Here is a 19,786-nt window from a genome sequence, read left to right as displayed (position 1 = left end):
GAACTTAAGGCCTCTTTTACATAAGAGACAAGGATACTACTATTATCACGATCTGTTATTCATCCCTACTAACAGAGTTAGAGAAAAGGCATTACAAATGTGTCATGATTCACCGGTTGCTGGTCATAGAGGCATCAAGGCCACACAAGAACTGTTATCACGATTTTTCTGGTGGCCTACTTGGAAACAGGATATTAAAACATACGTTCAGGCTTGTCCCACATGCGCTCAAGTCAAGATTCCCCGAACCAGACCTGCAGGATTACTCCAGCCCTTGCCGATTCCGCCAACTCCATGGCACACCATCTCTACTGATTTTATGTGTTCGTTACCACTTTCAGCAGGAAACCGGGTAATCATGGTCACTGTGGACTCCTTTACTAAGATGGCTCACTTCACTGCCTTGAAAACGCTACCTACATCCCAAGAATTAAGCCAGATATTCATCGAACATATCTTCCGTCTTCATGGACTTCCTCATACCATTATATCTGATAGAGGACCTCAGTACATTTCCCGGTTTTGGAGGTATTTTTGTAAGACACTAAATATCGATAGAGCTCTGTCATCGGGCTTCCATCCTCAGACCAATGGACAGACCGAGCGTCTGAACCAAGGCTTAGAACAATACCTTCGTTGTTTTTGCAACTCTACTCAAAGCAACTGGAACACTTATCTCCCTATTGCTGAATTCTCTTACAATAATTCAGTCCATAGTGCCTCCAAGACCACTCCTTTTTTCTATTCTTATGGTTTTCATCCTACCTCTTTTCCTACTTCTTCTCGGTCTCCCACTCCCTTGCCCGCTATTACTCATTTTTCCAAACGTCTTCTACAAATCCATAGACTGATTCGTTCTAATCTCTTACACACCAAGAGATATATGAAGAAAGTAGCAGACAAGAAACGTAGGGCCACTCCGGACTACCATCCACAAGATAAAGTTTGGCTTTCTTCAAAATTCTTACCCTCACGTCTTTCTCAGAACAAGTTCACACCTCGCTACTACGGGCCTTTCCGTATTCTCCAGTTGCTTAATCCTGTCACTGTCCGTCTTCACTTGCCTCACACGTGGAAGATTCATCCAGTCTTCCATGTCTCCCAACTCAAACCTTATGTACCAGATCCGTATTCTCGTCAGTTTTCCTGTCCTCCTCCTGTCTTAGTGGATGATGTTCCTGAATATGAGGTTCAGGAGATTTGTGACTCTCGTCTTTTTCACACCCGTCTGCAGTATCTGATTCATTGGAAGGGTTATCCTCTCAGTGAATGTTCTTGGGAAGATGCATCTTCTGTTCATGCTCCTCTTCTGACTCAGCGCTTTCACCGTTTGTTTCCTTTCAAACCAGGGCCTTCGGGAGGGGGGCCTACTGTCGCGCCGCACCGCGCGGCGCGAGCCGAGCGTTCGGCACAAGCCGCGCGTTCGGCTCGGGCCGCGCTTCGCGTCTTTAAGACGCGGCGCGCCCCGAGCCTTTCCTGCACCCTACGAGGCCCCAAGGCTTACTTGGGGCCTCGCTCTGCTCTCTCCCTCCGTTTTGTTGGGGTCTCCTGACCCCTCTTACCTGTTTGGGCTCCTTTTCTTCTTTCTTCTGTCTTCTTTCTTTTTGGGTCTGTTTCTTGCTCTTTCCTTTATGTCTTTTCCCCTTCCCAGGTTACCCTTGTCTTCCCAGCATTCCTCCTTCCCTATTCTCTATGGTTTCTGCTCCAGTCTATTCTATCTACTTTTCCCTATCTAAGATGGTGTCCTTTTTCTTCCTGTGGGTCACTTCCTGTTTTATGGTATTTAAGGGTGGTGTTTTCTTCTCCTCTTTGCGCTGCAACACTCTCTGTTCAGTTAGTGTCCTCGCTCCTGATTTCCTAGCCTTTGGTTCTGGATTTCGCCATTTCTGTGTTATTACGTCAGTTCTTTTTGATTCCTGTTCCTCTGTTCTTGTTTCAGGAATCCTCTGCGAATCTTCTTTGGAGGTTTTTTCCTCTTCTTCTGAAGGGGTTTTTTCCCTCTGGCGCTATTTTCTCACGGTCACGGTCTGTCCTTGGCGTTCCTTTGCCTACAGCACCGTGGCTACCAGAAAGAGTCGCCCCTTTTTGGGCCAAAGTCGAACTCTCAAGATCCACGCCTCAAGATCTGCAAACTCCAGGCGCAAGCAGCACGTGAGTCGTGACACCAACCTAACTCAGATGGTGAAAGGGGTCTGAATAACCTAGAAGTAAAACAATCTCTTATGTATTACATTAACACAACTAAATAATTTAGAAAGACACAACTATTTGTGGCTTTTTCATAACTTAACAAAGGAAGGACCATTTCTAAATTGGGTATTGCACAATGGATTGTTCAATGCATCCAAACATGCAATGCTAAAGATAAAATAACTTTAACCATTCCTCTTAGAGCTCAATCCACTCGAAAAAAGGAGCTTGAATGGCCTTCCTGTGAAACATACCTATAACTGACATAGGTAAAGTTGCTACATGGCCTACACCACATACATTTACAAAACATTACTGTGTAAGTGTACTGGCCCGTCAACGAGCCAATGTGGACCAATCAGTTCTACATAGACTATTTCAAACAGCTGTGACTCCCAGAGTTAGCCCTCGCTTATGGAGGACTGCTTTATAGTCTATGCTAAGCATGTGCATCTACAACCATACATGCCTCAAATGGAAACTGTTACTTACCCAGTAAGTATTTGTTTGTTGGCATACAGTGCTGTAGAATCACACGCGCCCACCCTCATCCCAAGACATCAGCGCTTTTTACAGTTACTGTCCTTTTGCAGGGCCCTCTCCTTAATCTACGCTTTACTTCATGTTCTATCCTCCCGCCATGCTGGAAAACAATCTATTAATGGAGTTGATGACAATCTGTATTGCCAGCAAGAGGAGGAGTCACACTACCTTGTGACTCAAAAGACTTTCTTTGAAGAAAATCAATTTGCACACATCTGAGCCCAACAGTAGATGACAGAATTATGCAAAGCATGTGTATCTACAGCCACGCATGCCTCAAACACATTTTCATTGTGTGAGCAATAATACTGAGCTATATTTGCTGTATTTATGCTAAAAGTTTGATGTTCCCAAGCATATTTACTGTCATTTTAGTTGTCCAGGCAACAAAAGTGCATCAACTCTTTGCTTCTCCTAAGTTCTGCATTTTAGAAATTAGCACAAGTAGGTACGTTTATAATGGACCTACCCTGGGACAAGATCAAGTACAAACTGCTCTACATGTATACGATTAATAAACACTTTCTCCAGGTATTCTACATACTCACAGGGCCCAATTATGAAATCATTCTTTTCTCTGCTAAGAAATGTGACATCTTACTGCATTTCTCTGTGTGCTGAGTGATTCTGCAGCTACATAAGATATCACTCTCCTGCTGGCTTCGTGACAGCTATATTTTAGTTTTCAAATATGATTTTTGCTCCAGCAAGTTCTTCTTCACTGCTGCTAATATTGTACCAACGGTTAGATAACACTAAATGCATTTTGCTCCAAAAATGATTTAAGCTTCTCCAAGTGTTTCCACATGTCTACAGATATTGCTTCAATGTGATCTTGGACCGAAATCAGTTTTTTTTGCTTCTAATTGTGATTTGTCCTCCTAAAATAATTTGCACACTCTAACGATGTCACATTAAGTTTGATTTTGCACCTACATGCCATTTTGCACCCCAAGTGATTTATGTTCCAAAACATTTCTCACACTCATGTATATGTGGAATGAAGGATGATTTGCACCTTAATGTGTGGTCAGCCAAATGTGATGCCATATTGCTGCACAACATGTCCACCTTATTTTACATCTTACTACAGCATTTTCTCTCTGTTTGGAGTGATTTTACAACTAAATGTAATACCACACACTGGCTGACTTGCATCAAGAGTGTTTTTGTACTTAAATGTGTTTCTGTAAACTACTGTGAAGGGCAAAAAAGGCATACCTTCTTGAGAATCTATGAGCTTCAAATATTAATATATTTGATGTTCATCTAGTCCTCAACAAGTCCTAACAGAAGATACATTAAACCTTATGTATCACAACACAAATGTAATAATTTTGATGATGTTGCACCAACTGTGATTTTGCAGCTAAATGTATCCTTCTGTACAAAGACATCCATCCACCTTACAAATATGCGTCCACCATCCCATCTTTATGGGTCCACACCACACCCAAGAAGAGATTTATCCACTCACAACTATATTGAAAATGTCACTTACCCAGTGTACATCTGTTCGTGGCATTAGTCGCTGCAGATTCACATGCTGTGCATAGTCCGCCGTCTGGTGTTGGGTCGGAGTGTTACAAGTTGTTTTTCTTCGAAGAAGTCTTTTCGAGTCACGAGACCGAGGGACTCCTCCTCCTTTGTTTCCATTGCGCATGGGCGTCGACTCCATCTTAGATTGTTTTCCCCGCAGAGGGTGAGGTAGGAGTTGTGTATGTTAGTAATAGTGCCCATGCAATGGAATGAATAAGTATGTACAAAATAAAGTTTAAGTAATATATTTACAAATGTACAAATGTTGAAGATTACTTCCAAACGGCTACAGGCTCCCGGGGAGGCGGGTGGGCGCATGTGAATCTGCAGCGACTAATGCCACGAACAGATGTACACTGGGTAAGTGACATTTTCAGTTCGGTGGCATGTGTAGCTGCAGATACACATGCTGTGCATAGACTAGTAAGCAGTTATCTCCCCAAAAGCGGTGGCTCAGCCTGTAGGAGTGGAAGTAGTTTGAAATAAAGTTCTTAGTACGGCTTGACCTACTGTGGCTTGTTGTGCGGATAGCACGTGTACACAGTAGTGCTTAGTAAATGTGTGAGGCGTAGACCATGTGGCTGCCTTACATATCTCGTTCATTGGAATGTTTCCTAGGAAGGCCATGGTAGCGCCTTTCTTTCTGGTTGAGTGTGCCTTTGGTGTAATGGGCAGTTCTCTTTTTGCTTTAAGGTAGCAGGTTTGGATACACTTAACTATCCATCTGGCTATACCCTGTTTTGATATTGGGTTTCCTGTATGAGGTTTTTGAAATGCAATAAACAGTTGTTTTGTTTTCCTAATTAGTTTTGTTCTGTCAATGTAGTACATTAGTGCTCTTCTGATGTCTAATGTATGTAGTGCCCTTTCAGCTACTGAGTCTGGCTGTGGAAAGAACACTGGTAGTTCTACTGTTTGATTTAAGTGGAACGGTGAAATAACTTTTGGTAAAAAATTTGGATTGGTTCTTAGAACTACCTTATTTTTGTGTATTTGAATAAAAAGGTTCCTGTATAGTAAACGCTTGAATTTCGCTTACTCTTCTTAGAGATGTAATGGCAATGAGAAATGCAACCTTCCACCTTAAGAATTGCATTTCGCAAGAATGCATGGGTTCGAAAGGTGGACCCATGAGTCTAGTTAAGACGATGTTGAGGTTCCATGAAGGAACAGGCGGTGTTCTTGGTGGTATAATTCTTTTTAGGCCTTCCATAAACGCTTTAATGACAGGTATCCTAAATAGTGAAGTTGAATGGGTAATCTGCAGGTATGCAGAAATTGCTGCGAGGTGTATCTTTATGGAAGAGAAGGCCAGATTTGATTTCTGCTAATGTAGTAAGTATCCTACTACATCCTTTGGAGATGCATGTAATGGTTGAACTTGATTACTATGGCAGTAGCAAACAAATCTTTTCCATTTACTTGCATAGCAGTGTCTAGTGGATGGCCTTCTAGCCTGTTTTATGACCTCCATACATTCTTGGGTGAGGTTTAAATGTCCGAATTCTAGGATTTCAGGAGCCAGATTGCTAGATTCAGCGATGCTGGGTGTGGATGCCTGATCTGTTGTTTGTGTTGTGTTAGCAGATCTGGCCTGTTGGGTAGCTTGACATGGGGTACTACTGACAGGTCTAGTAGTGTTGTGTACCAGGGTTGTCTTGCCCATGTTGGTGCTATTAGTATGAGTTTGAGTTTGTTTTACCTCAATTTGTTTACTAGATATGGAAGGAGAGGGAGAGGGGGAAAAGTGTATGCAAATATCCCTGACCAATTCATCCATAGAGCATTGCCTTGAGACTGCCTGTGTGGGTATCTGGATGCAAAGTTTTGGCATTTTGCGTTCTCCTTTGTTGCAAATAGGTCTATTTGAGGTGTTCCCCAAATGTGGAAGTAAGTGTTTAGAATTTGGGGGTGAATCTCCCATTCGTGGACTTGTTGGTGATCTCGAGAGAGGTTGTCTGCTAGTTGATTCTGGATCCCTGGAATAAACTGTGCTATTAGGCGAATTTGGTTGTGAATTGCCCATTGCCATATCCTTTGTGCCAGGAGGCACAGCTGTGTCGAGTGTGTTCCCCCCTGTTTGTTTAGATAATACATTGTTGTCATGTTGTCTGTTTTGACAAGAATGTATTTGTGGGTTATGATGGGTTGAAATGCTTTTAACGCTAGGAATACTGCTAACAATTCGAGGTGATTTATATGCAACTTCGTTTGATGTACGTCCCATTGTCCTTGGATGCTGTGTTGATTGAGGTGTGCTCCCCACCCTGTCATGGAAGCATCGGTTGTTATCACGTATTGTGGCACTGGGTCTTGGAAAGGCCGCCCTTTGTTTAAATTTATACTGTTCCACCATAGAAGCGAGATGTATGTTTGGCGGTCTATCAACACCAGATCAAGAAGGTGACCCTGTGCCTGTGACCATTGCGATGCTAGGCACTGTTGTAAGGGCCTCATGTGCAGTCTTGCGTTTGGGACAATGGCTATGCATGAAGACATCATGCCTAGGAGTTTTAATACCATCTTTGCATGTATTTTTTGTGTCGGATACATGGCTTGTATAACCTTGTAAAAATTTTGAACCCTTTGTGGACTTGGAGTGGCTATCCCCTTTGTTGTGTTGATTGTCGCTCCTAAGTATTGCTGTGTTTTGCACGGCAGAATGTGTGATTTTGCATAGTTGATGGAGAAACCGAGTTTGTAGAGGGTTTGTATGACATACTCTGTGTGGTGTGAACACTTTGTTAGGGAGGTGGTCTTGATTAGCCAATCGTCTAGGTAGGGGAACACGTGTATTTGCTGCCTTCTGATATGTGCAGCTACTACTGCTAGGCATTTTGTAAATACTCTTGGTGCGGTTGTTATACCGAACGGCAACACTTTGAATTGGTAATGTATTCCCTTGAATACGAACCTTAGGTATTTCCTGTGCGAGGGATGTATCGGTATGTGGAAATACGCGTCCTTTAGATCTAAGGTTGTCATATAGTCTTGTTGTTTTAGCAGTGGTAATACGTCTTGTAGCGTGACCATGTGAAAGTGTTCCGATTTGATGTAGATGTTTAGTGTTCTGAGATCTAAGATTGGTCTCAGTGTTTTGTCTTTTTTTGGTATTAGAAAGTACAGTGAGTAAACTCCTGTGTTCCTTTGTGTACGTGGTACAAATTCTATTGCGTCCTTTTGCAGTAATGCCTGAACTTCTAATTCCAGAAGGTCTAAATGCTGTTTTGACATATTTTGTATTTTTGGTGGGACATTTGGAGGGATTTGGAGAAATTCTATGCAATAACCATGTTGGATAATTGCTAAGACCCAAGTGTCTGTTGTTATCTCCTTCCAAGATTTGTAAAATTGGCTTAGTCTTCCCCCCACTGGTGTTGTGTGAAGGGGTTGAGGGACTTGTGAGTCACTGTTTGGTTGTAGGGGTTTTGGGACCTTGAAATTTTCCCCGGTTTCTAGGGAATTGTCCCCCTCTGTACTGGCCCCGAAAGCCTCCCCTTTGGTACTGTCCCTGGTAGGTAGACGGTGTTGATTGTGAGGTGCTGGCTTGTGTGGCTTGACCCCGAAACCCCCCTCTGAAGGTTGGTCTGCGAAATGTGCCAAAAGTGCCTCTGCCCTGCGGGGAATAGAGTGCGCCCATGGCCTTGGCTGTGTCAGTGTCCTTTTTCAATTTCTCAATTGCCGTGTCCACTTCGGGTCCAAACAATTGTTGTTCGTTGAACAGCATATTGAGCATCGCCTGTTGTATCTCGGGTTTAAACCCGGATGTGCGCAACCATGCGTGCCTTCTTATGGTTACCGCAGTATTTATTGTTCTTGCAGCTGTATCCGCTGCATCCATAGAGGAGCGTATTTGGTTATTAGAGATATTTTGTCCCTCCTCAACCACTTGTTTTGCCCGTTTCTGTAATTCTTTGGGTAGATGCTCGATGAGATGCTGCATCTCATCCCAATGGGCTCTGTCATATCGCGCTAGGAGCGCCTGAGAGTTCGCGATGCGCCACTGGTTTGCAGCTTGTACAGCAACCCTTTTTCCAGCTGCGTCGAACTTGCGGCTCTCTTTGTCCAGAGGTGGGGCGTCGCCTGATGTGTGCGAGTTGGCTCTCTTGCGAGCTGCCCCTACTACAACTGAATCTGGTGGCAGTTGTGATGTGATAAAAGCAGGGTCCGTGGGCGGTGCTTTATATTTTTTCTCCACCCGTGGAGTTATTGCTCTGCTTTTGACAGGTTCTTTAAAGATCTGTTTTGCGTGCCTTAGCATTCCCGGGAGCATAGGCAGGCTTTGATAGGTGCTATGGGTGGAGGAGAGGGTGTTGAAAAGGAAGTCATCCTCGACAGGTTCTGAGTGTAACGACACATTATGGAACTCTGCTGCCCTGGCTACCACCTGTGCATACGCTGTGCTGTCCTCAGGTGGTGAGGGCTTGGTAGGGTACGACTCAGGACTATTGTCTGATACTGGGGCGTCATATAGGTCCCAAGCGTCCTGGTCATCTTGGCTCATGTTGATATGAGCCGGTGAATGTGACGGAGTCTGTGCCGGTGATGTATGAGTTACAGGTGGAGGAGCGGGTGGTGGAGTTACTTTCTTCACCACTTTTGCTTGTGGTGTTTGTTCTTGAGTTTGGAACTCGAGTCACCTTTTCCTCCTGATTGGGGGAAGAGTGCTGATCTTCCCTGTCCCACTCTGTATGAAGATCCGCTTGTGGGTGTGGTCTACGTCAGTGGTTTGTAACTCTTCTTCAAATCTGTGTTTGCGCATTTGAGAGGACAGTGATTGTTCCTCTGAATACGAGCTGGCAGTGGGTTCGGTTGCTGGGCGTTTTGGCACCGAAACTGTGTCTTTGCTTGTTTTCGGCTCCGAGGAGAATTTTCTCTTTTTTATAGTCGAGCTTTCTCGGCGTCGATCATCCTCGGTGCCGCTGTCTCTGCGTCGAGCAGCTTCGGTTCCGCTGTCTCGGCGTCGACCCTTTTCGGCAGCACTTTCTCGGTCCCGAGATTGCTGCGTGCCTGTGTCTCGACCCGAGTCGGACGATCTAGGCACCAGTTCGCCCTTTTTCGGTGCCGATGGACGGTCACCTATTTTATGGGTTGAGCCATGGCCTGTTGGCAGTGGCGTCCCCTGGGCCTTTTCTGTTTTCCCGTGTGGTGCTTGTTTCGACGTCTTACTCACGGTTTCTTCGACGTCGAACTCCTCCGAGTCCGATTCATGGATGGAGAAGGCTTCCTCTTCTTCTCCTTGTTCCTCGAACCCTCGTTGTCCTGTCGGCGTGGACGCCATTTGCAACCTTCTGGCTCTTCGGTCACGGAGCGTCTTTCGGGACCGAAACGCACGACAGGCCTCACACGTTTCTTCCTTGTGCTCGGGCGACAGGCACAAGTTACAGACCAAATGTTGGTCTGTATATGGGTATTTACTGTGGCATTTAGGACAGAATCGGAACGGGGTCCGTTCCATCGGTGTCGATGTTACACGCGGTCGGGCCGACCAGGCCCCGACGGGGGGTCGAAGTTACCCCGAAGGGCTACCGGAGCTCTTCACGATTCGGTGTCAATTCTATCTAACCCGATACCGAACGAAACAATACCGACGTAGTTTTCCGAAGTTCTGACTATCTTTCCGTCCCGAAACCCGGAGCGAAAAGGAACACGTCAGAACCCGATGGCGGAAAAAAAACAATCTAAGATGGAGTCGACGCCCATGCGCAATGGAAACAAAGGAGGAGGAGTCCCTCGGTCTCGTGACTCGAAAAGACTTCTTCGAAGAAAAACAACTTGTAACACTCCGACCCAACACCAGACGGCGGACTATGCACAGCATGTGTATCTGCAGCTACACATGCCACCGAACATTATGTTATCGACCAACATTCATCCATTGCTCCATACTTGCATCTGGCCAGCTACGCCTCTGCAGCCAATTCTAAACAAGGGCCATTGTATGCACCTATAGCCACCCAACCATCTGTTCATACTTGTATACAACTGCAAAGCCACCAGTGAATCCATCCATGCATGTTTGTAGTTCTCTTTCCCCTGTGTCTGCATGTGAGTTTTGCCTAAATGTATCTGTCTTTGTGTTATGCCTATGTCTGTATATTTGTATCGGGTGTAGTCTGTGTCTGCGATTTGTGCATTCAAACATAATATACACCCATTAAAAGTAACACATACAAATAGAACAAGGAAACCAACTGGTTTTGTCAATGCAATTACGTGAGATGGCAACTACCGAACATATTGCTGACCACTTCTTCCCCGACAAGATCCAAAAACATCTTAGAAAGTACAGGCTACTGATCGGGCCAGCTTCACACATCAGAGTATGGGATGCCAAACGTTCTCTCTAACTGCACAGATCTGCTTTGAGATGTACAGGTCATTCTCAGAGCAAAGACTGCTTCTGCCACAGTGGTGGCTATTTTGTAAATTTGCCATTAAGACTTATCTCTTTCAGATCGTGATACCTGTGGGGGTGTGAAGCTTAGATACAGCGCATCTCCTGCAGGAAGGCTACGTCTTCGTGGGTCAAAGGTCTTATTACATCTCAAGTGATCTATGGCAGCTTCCTGCTGTCGGCAGGCCGCCTGCCTCTTCAGCTCCTCTACTTCTTGTTCCAACCGTGTCCTTGCCTGCTCGCATTCCCGGAGGCGAGCGTCCAGAAGTCCCACTTCTATTGTTTTTTCCTCGCACTGCTTACGGCAGCGCTGAAGCTCCTCTTGCAAGAACGTGTGTTGACGCTGCAGCAGAGTCAGCTCAGTGGCTTGCTTGTCTGCAGTCTTGCAGAGCACATCTCCCAAACTCAAGTCCCTGGAATTGGTTCGGGCCAACTTCTCTTTCTCCTTTTTTTCACTGGCATCTTGTAAATGTAGCTCGATCATGGTGTCTTGCTGAGCTGCCACAGCCTGAAGAGACAAAGATAATATGAACACATGAGAGCATTATTCTTTCCTCAAGTCAGCAACACCTTATTCTTTGAGTGGTATGAGAACAACTGTGGCAAATGTCTACCACCTCCAAATATGGTAATCGTATATATATACACACACACACACACACACACACACACACCTACTGTGCACAGGTTTACGGGCATCTTAATCATTAGACTTGTGTAAGGTCATGAAGACGCAGTCAACAATACACAGATATTGTATTAGCAGATTATCATGATTTCATTCATTTAAACAGCATTCTCCACTCAATGATTTGTTATGGGTACATGAACATAACACTAACCCCGTAACTGTTTTTGCTAAATAATAGCACTGGATGCCCCATCCTCTGCTGCAGCCATTTCTTAACCTCATTGCCCTCTCAATGTGCCCGGTACATCTCATTTTACCCTGTAAGTTTTAGCTGAAAACTACGTCTTGGGTCTTATTGACTCAACAGAATAAAACACTATACAAATACAAGAGCAACCCAGAATGTCCACAAGAACCTGGGAATAATTATCACAAAACACATATCCGCATGAAACTCATTTTCAATCAATTTAAATGTTATAGCAGAAGGTTAGGGATTTTTTTAATTTTTTTTTATTGGCTTCCCAATTGTGGTTATCATTTGAGAAGGGCACAAGGAATACCCATCTTTCGGGTAAGAACCTACTGAAAATCAACAGACAAACCCTGTTTGAACTAATGCTTAGATGAGAAGCAAAGAACCATAACTCTGAACAATAAATATTCCACAAATCGCATTGCTTGGGATATTATTAATGACATCATTCATATAACTTTGCCGAAATCCCCTTATTCACTTTAACTTTGCAGACAGTATATATGGCGAACAGCCTTCATAACTGTAGTGCATTGGTGTGGCACCACAGCGGAGAGTACTATTCAACTACATGCCTTTATTTGACTCATGCAAGTTTATTTTATAAAAGGGGCCAGTCTGTAAAACATATTAATATCAAAGTTTGCCGTTAAGGATATTCACTTATTAAAGCCATGAGGATTGCTTGTGCTCCTACAAGCCTGCTATTTGGAAAAACTCCTTAAAGGTATGACAACACGCACTTTGAAAATTACAGATCCCGCATTAGGATGCGGACAGCTAGGTGCACAAACCTGCAATCCAAGGAGGAGTCCATATACATTGGTCAACCTCTGAACGACTGCCTGTGAAGAGAATTGAGAAATCCCAGTTACACTCTGTGGTTACAAAAGCGTACAAGAAAACTGCACATGGCCTGGAACAGCACCAGAAATAGTATGGGGTGAAAAGGGGACTGGAATTCAATGGATGGCCCCCAGCAACCCAAGTGGCAGGGAGGTGGTGAGTAATGTGGGTCCACCCGACTCAGCAATGGAGTTCAAAGGTGCCTGGACAGAAGACATAGGAGAAAAACTGAGGGGAAAGGATTTACTCCAGAAACCGAATTACATATGAAGAACCTAGGAACATTTGCTGGGCAATATATTAACCAGTGATTAGCAATTTCCATGTTCCATTGCACAAAAAGGTATGTTTAATCATCTGCTGAAATCACACAGAGCTGCTATTGGTCCAGAACTGAATAGAAGGCTTTGGTCCAAGTAACTGAATAAAAAAAACACAGGTCTGGCCTTGTGAAGCTGTTGCTATGGTTAACAAGTATTGCAAGAACATGCCATATAAATAAAAAGATTAAACAAATAGGAAAGCCTGTTGGCAGATATGCTTGCAATAAACATTTTAAATTAAAAATGAATAAAATAACCAATGCATATTATTTTAATTGAACAGCACAAGTGCTTTCTAGGATGCAGGTGTACTTAGTACAGGCAGAGAACCCTTTTAGTTTTTAAGTCAAATCAAGAGAAAATGTGACTTATTGAGACAAAGAAAATGTAATATTAGCATTAAGGGCCTGATTTAGAGTTTGACAATGGGTTACTCCGTCACAAACGTGATGGATATCCCATCTGCCGTATTACGATCCCCATAGGCTACATAAAGGGATCGTAATATAGCGGACGGGATATCCATTGCATTTCTGACGGTGTAACCCCTTCCGCCAAAATCTAAATAAGGACCTAAATTACTAGAAACCAAAGTCATAGTTTAAACACAAAGCTAAATTAAAGACAATAATAAGGGATTAGACATATCAAGAAAATAAAGGCAGTGGCAAAGAAAAGTATTGGCTCACCAGTCCTGGGACTGAAGTGCACTTCTTTTTAGGCGGATGTGCACATCCGATCAGGAAAGAATGGCACGATCAGAGCAAGAGAGCCAATGCCTAAAGTGGGCTAACCCATTGCCCTATGTTGTATGCTGTGGTGGGAGGAAGCACAACATGAATCACACTTGAACACACGAATGTATAAAAAGGGATTAAACAAGGCACCCCCTTATGCACATATAAATGTATATTTATTTTTAATATACGAGACAGCGGTCTCTAAGCCTGAATTAAAAAAATAATCTGGCATTCTGCTTTGACAGAAAATTACAGGCTAAGAAAGCTGCAGATTATGTGCTGTCAGGAAAATACATTGTTTTCCGTCTCAATTGTTTTGCAACAAATTAGCTTGCTCCATGATTGAAGTGTGAGGACGGAGTGGGATTACTCTCTTAATTCTACTAGAGGAAGCCAAAGAATTGGGGGCAAATAGCATCCCTCCATTCCATCGCCAAATTAAGTATTTAGTTCCTCATATCACAGAATCAACACATGCAACTGTGGATTCTCAAATCTGGGATCAACATTGAGGATACTTTCCTCAATCACATACAATGACTGACAACCCTGGGTTAATTTAATGGCTGCTAAAGACACGTCTAGTTCAGCTAGCCAACTCTATGATCAAATCAACACCCCTCTCTTTCTAGTGGCTCAGCACCTTAGCTGGAATGACGCTAACAGGAAACAACTAACAGCTCTGGAAAATATGTTAGCACCAGATTCAAAATCATGCAGATTGAGCAAACTACACCCTTTAAAAAAAGTAAGCATGTGCCTTTAAGAAAGCTGCGTGACGCACCCTCGCCAGGGGCATTCGGCAATCAATGTACTGAGGACCTGCCAGCAAACCTGCCATCCGCTAGCCTATTTCAGGAAATCCTAAGAGGCCACCCTAGCTCTACTGGTTACCCACAGTATAGCTCTACACTAGGGAATACACAAGTATGCAGAGGAGTATAGCTCCTCAAATGCCCCTGCTTCAGTACAGGTAAGACAGCACAGTGCTGCCCCCTTTGGAGGGGACATAGGATGTTCTATATCTGAAAGATGAAGACTGCTTTTGCATCTAAATATGGTTATTTTTACTTTTGTGATCGGCAGCAGGTGGCAATGCAAATTTGTTGAGTTAGGGTATGTTCTCGAAATGCACAATAGTAACTGTGGCATAGCAGATGCTTTGGGAATTTACTTCCACAAACGATGGGTGAGGATCGAGGGTTATCATTCAAAGAAACTCGGATTAGGGGTGGATATGGAGAAGAACAGAAGGGTGTGGTGGTGCTGCATGAATAGAAAAGCACCCACAAAAGGAGAACCGTGGTCGGGAGGTGGTGCGGAGGGGAGCTGGAAAACAGGATTAAGAAGACAGGATTTCAAAACAGGAGCCAGCAACAGTCCACTTAAGGGATGAGCATGAAACAAAATTTTTAAATAATTTGTTCCAGATCCAAAAGAATGGGGAACCTCCTGCTTCGAGACTCCCACATTACCTCTTGCGGAGTTTTGTGTTGCACTTGGTTTCCATTCCGATCCTGCACACAGAGAACAAGAAATTAACATTAGAGGGAGAAGTTGTGCCACTCGCTCATACTTTTATTCAACTAAATGTCCCTCTCCTGGAAGTTACTTTATTTAAACAAAAGTGCTGGTCCAAAGTCCGCTTATTCTTGATCTTGGCCAAAATGTTCTACATGCTGTGGGTAGATGTGGTGTTTCTTTGATACTGTTTCCAGTTTTTGCTGCAGGCATTCACCATCATTTTACAATGACTCTCCTCATTTTACTTGGTTCAATTACACACAATTTAAAAATGTGTACATTTGTGTGTTGTCAAATTGTAATCACTTCAACTGGCTGTACATAATCTCACATGACCAATGCACGTAACAGATGTAACCAGATTGAAACATCTCAGGTTGTAAAATTGAAAGAAAGTCAAGGGTGTAGGTAGGGCACAGAAGATTTGAGTATCAAATTGTTCCATAACAATGGAACATCTTGCACCTTGAAGCTGAGGTGCATGTATACTAGTAAGAAACCCCTCTACAATTACAGTGAAACACTATATCGATGCATATCAATACAGGGAATACCTCTGCATCAAATAAGGTGAGTACAAGGGTAGATACCAGGAGGGTTAAGACTATGGGTATTCTAACAGGAAATTGTTAGGGCATTATTTTACCTTCTGGCTCAAGTCTGAGTCAGCCCTGCAGAACTCGATGGAGCCGTTCATGATTAGGGATTCTGCATCTGCATGAGGGAAAAAGAAATTAAATATTTTTCCCCACTCTTGAAAATTAGTTAACTCCCAAGTACTGATTCACAACAGCATTTATCAGTTATGAGAACTAATGGTATCGAAGGACTCTTACGTACACCAACATAACTTTCTAAATCAGCTCGAAACATCGAACTTCCTATTCGTATTAGTACAAGAGGGCACAGTCCTTTCTGTTTGTACTGATTATATAAGAATATTCCTTGCCAGTCCCATTTTAGATGTTTGGGGCCAATTTACAAAGACATTTAGGAATACATAAAAGAGTACTACAGGAGTAACACTATATGTACTCCATAATGCCTTTGTGACCAGCCAGCTTAGTCTCTTTGAATAGCATATGTCAAGTCAGTTTGGGAAAAGGTCACCCGCTCAATCCCTGAGCATCTGCTGATGCGAAGGAATGCCTTCTTGTTTAATATTTCTGAGAGCTGGGTTTGGAACAGTAGTGACATGATACTGTGATTGGTAGGTCTGAGGCCACAGTGAGGCGCCCATGCTGATGGTCATGTGAACCCAATAAGAATGTGACTGTTCTCTTTTGTGTAACATGGATTTCTCAATTCTCTTGAAAGGCAGTGTTTCAGAAGTTGACAAATGTATATGGCCTCCTCCTTGGGTTGCAGGTTTGTGCACCTAGCTGTCTGCATCATAATGTGGGATCTGTAGTTTTCAAAGTGCTTTTGTAATAAGTCTAAGTACCTGCAAATGTTGTACTGTGTTCCTGTTTTGAGTTACTTTTCAGGAAAAAGGTGAATTTTGGGGAGCTGAGGGCAGAACATGAGGACAGTTTTCTTGTCGTAGTGCTATGAGTATTCAGATTCTTGGGCCCTCTCCTGAAAATGTCTTCCATCATTTGGTGTAAGAGGGAAAGAGGTTGTGAGTGATTTTAATAAACTGGCGAGAGGGGCTAATGATTTTGTGAATGACTGTCGGGATTCTGAAAAGGTTTCTTGAATTCAACCTTCAGCCACTTAATTTTATATAGGATTAGGAAGCATTGATCAAATTTGGTGCATCCTGTTCCTGCACTAGCTGCAATGTTTTGAAGGCTCTGTAGGGTTGTTAATTAGTATTTTCTGCATGAAGATGGTACTAACTTTGTGTGGCTCATTGAGATGACATGTTCTAGAATTAGCAAGCTGGCCACTTGCAGGATGGAATGCTTATAGGTTTCTGGGTGGCCTATGTAAGAAAATGCCTCCTTGGCATGGTTACCCCCTGACTTTTTGCCTTTGCTGATGCTAAGTTTTGATTTGAAAGTGTGCTGAGGCCTGCTAACCAGGCCCCAGCACCAGTGTTCTTTCCCTAACCTGTACTTTTTATTTTCACAATTGGCACACCCTGGCATCCAGGTAAGTCCCTTGTAACTGGTACCCCAGGTACCAAGGGCCCTGATGCCAGGGAAGGTCTCTAAGGGCTGCAGCATATCTTATGCCACCCTGGGGACCCCTCACTCACCACAGACACACTGCTTGCCAGCTTGTGTGTGCTGGTGAGGACAAAACGAGTAAGTCGACATGGCACTCCCCTCAGGGTGCCATGCCAACCTCACTCACACTGCCTATGCAGTATAGTTAAGTCACCCCTCTAGTAGGCCTTACAGCCCTAAGGCAGGGTGCACTATACCATAGGTGAGGGCACAAGTGCATGAGCACTGTGCCCCTACAGTGTCTAAGCCAAACCTTAGACATTGTAAGTGCAGGGTAGCCATAAGAGTATATGGTCTGGGAGTCTGTCATACACGAACTCCACAGCACCATAATGGCTACACTGAAAACTGGGAAGTTTGGTATCAAACTTCTCAGCACAATAAATGCACACTGATGCCAGTGTACATTTTATTGTAACATACACCCCAGAGGGCCCCTTAGAGGTGCCCCCTGAAACCTTAACAAACTACCCGTGTAGGCTGACTGGTTTTAGCAGCCTGCCACACTCGAGACATGTTGCTGGCTACATGGGGAGAGTGCCTTTGTCACTCTGTGGCTAGTAACAAAGCCTGCACTGGGTGGAGATGCTTATCACCTCCCCCTTGCAGGAACTATAACACCTGGCGGTGAGCCTCAAAGGCTCACCCCCTTTGTTACAGCACCACAGGGCATTCCAGTTAGTGGAGTTGCCCGCCCCCTCCGGCCACGGCCCCACTTTTGGCGGCAAGGCCGGTGGAGATAATGAGAAAAACAAGGAGGAGTCACTGGCCAGTCAGGACAGCCCCTAAGGCAACCTGAGCTGAGGTGACACTGACTTTTAGAAATCCTCCATCTTGCAGATGGAGGATTCCCCCAATATGGATAGAATGTGGCCCCCTCCCCTTGGGAGGAAGCACAAAGAGGGTGTAGCCACCCTCAGGGCTAGTAGCCACTGGCTACTGCCCTCCCAGACCTAAACACACCCCTAAATTCTGTATTTAGGGGCTCCCCTGAACCTAGGAACTCAGATTCCTGCAACCTAAGAAGAAGAGGACTGCTAAGCTGAAAAATCCTGCAGAGAAGACGGAGACACCAACTGCTTTGGCCCCAGCTCTACCGGCCTGTCTCCCCACTTCTAAAGACACTGCTCCAGCGACGCTTTCCCCAGGGACCAGCGACCTCTGAATCCTCAGAGGACTGCCCTGCTCTAGAAGGACCAAGAAACTCCAGAGGACAGCGGCCCTGTTCACCCAAGACTGCAACTTTGTTTCCAAAGGAGCAACTTTAAAACGACTGTGTTTCCCGCCAGAAGCATGAGACTTGCTACTCTGCACCCGATGCCCCCGGCTCGACTTGTGGAGAACAAACACCTCAGGCAGGACTCCCTGGCGACTACGAGACCGTGAGTAGCCAGAGTTGCCCCCCCTGAGCCTCCACAGCGACGCCTGCAGAGGGAATCCCGAGGCTCCCCCTGACCGCGACTGCCTGACTCCCAGATCCCAACGGCACCCCCTTCTCCATTGAAGCCTATGTGTTTTGGGCACCACTTTGAACTCTGCACCTGACTGGCCCTGAGCTGCTGGTGTGGTAACTTTGGGGTTGCTCTGAACCCCCAACGGTGGGCTACCTTGGACCCAAACTTGAACCCCATAGGTGGTTTACTTACCTACAAAAACTAACAAATACTTACCTCCCCCAGGAACTGTTGAAAATTGCACTAAGTGTCTAGTTTTAAAATAGCTATATGTGATTTATTTGAAAAGTATATATGCTATTGTGATTCTTCAAAGTTCCTAAAGTACTTACCTGCAATACCTTTCATTTGAAGTATTACATGTAAAATTTGAACCTGTGGTTCTTAAAATAAACTAAGAAAATATATTTTTCTATACAAAAACCTATTGGCCTGGAATTGTCTTTGGGTGCGTGTTCCTCATTTATTGCCTGTGTGTGTACAACAAATGCTTAACACTACTCCTTTGATAAGCCTACTGCTCGACCACACTACCACAAAATAGAGCATTAGTATTATCTCTTTTTTGCCACTATCTTACCTCTAAGGGGAACCCTTGGACTCTGTGCATACTATTCCTTACTTTGAAATAGTGCATACAGAGCCAACTTTCCACAGCCTACAACCCTGGTATGGGATGTTTACTTCAAATATCTAACACAGCAAATCTGATGACAAGGATGTCCACGTACTTGTAGAATTGACTGAGTGGGTGTCGGAGTTGCTCTCGAGGTCATGGTTTTGGTCTTCTGTAGGAAGACGCAGCTCAATCCCAGAGGCCACCAAGATATCCTTCAAGCTTTCCACTGGAGAAAAAGGACACAAAAAGAACAAAAATTAAATAACTTAAATTAGAATAATTTGCAATTATCAATTTTTTTAAAATTAAAAACACTTCTAAGGAACATCTGCATGTACAATTTCTATCATATCCAAAATGGGTGCAAATTCTGTCCACCTCAGAAGAATAAAAGGCAGAGTTGACTCTGCCAGGAGTACAACCAGGAAAATGGGGATGACACTCATCTCAGTATCTACAGTACTGCATACCTGTACCCGCAAAATAGTAAACAGTACAATGAAATGGCATTGGGGGAGGGAATCTGTTGTGATGTGCTAACAATAAACTA

The 19,786-nt window shown here is 44.1% G+C and overlaps 1 protein-coding gene across 7 annotated transcripts in view; it reads right to left on the bottom strand.

Moving 5' to 3' along the window:
- The window catches only part of ARHGEF2 (Rho/Rac guanine nucleotide exchange factor 2), a 575,049-nt gene that overhangs the window by 8,433 nt on the left and 546,830 nt on the right, over positions 1-19,786 (bottom strand). For all 7 annotated transcript variants that reach the window (XM_069217923.1, XM_069217927.1, XM_069217926.1 and 4 more), the window contains 5 exons: positions 19,349-19,462; positions 15,636-15,703; positions 14,941-14,982; positions 12,351-12,401; positions 10,740-11,177 (listed from right to left, as the gene is read on the bottom strand). In XM_069217923.1, the coding sequence (XP_069074024.1) occupies positions 10,740-11,177; positions 12,351-12,401; positions 14,941-14,982; positions 15,636-15,703; positions 19,349-19,462 (713 nt within the window). The remainder of the gene's footprint in view (positions 1-10,739; positions 11,178-12,350; positions 12,402-14,940; positions 14,983-15,635; positions 15,704-19,348; positions 19,463-19,786) is intronic.

The sequence above is a fragment of the Pleurodeles waltl genome, chromosome 12 (assembly GCF_031143425.1).
Source record: "Pleurodeles waltl isolate 20211129_DDA chromosome 12, aPleWal1.hap1.20221129, whole genome shotgun sequence".
NCBI lineage: Eukaryota > Metazoa > Chordata > Amphibia > Caudata > Salamandridae > Pleurodeles > Pleurodeles waltl.
This window is presented reverse-complemented; position numbering and strand designations above follow the sequence as displayed.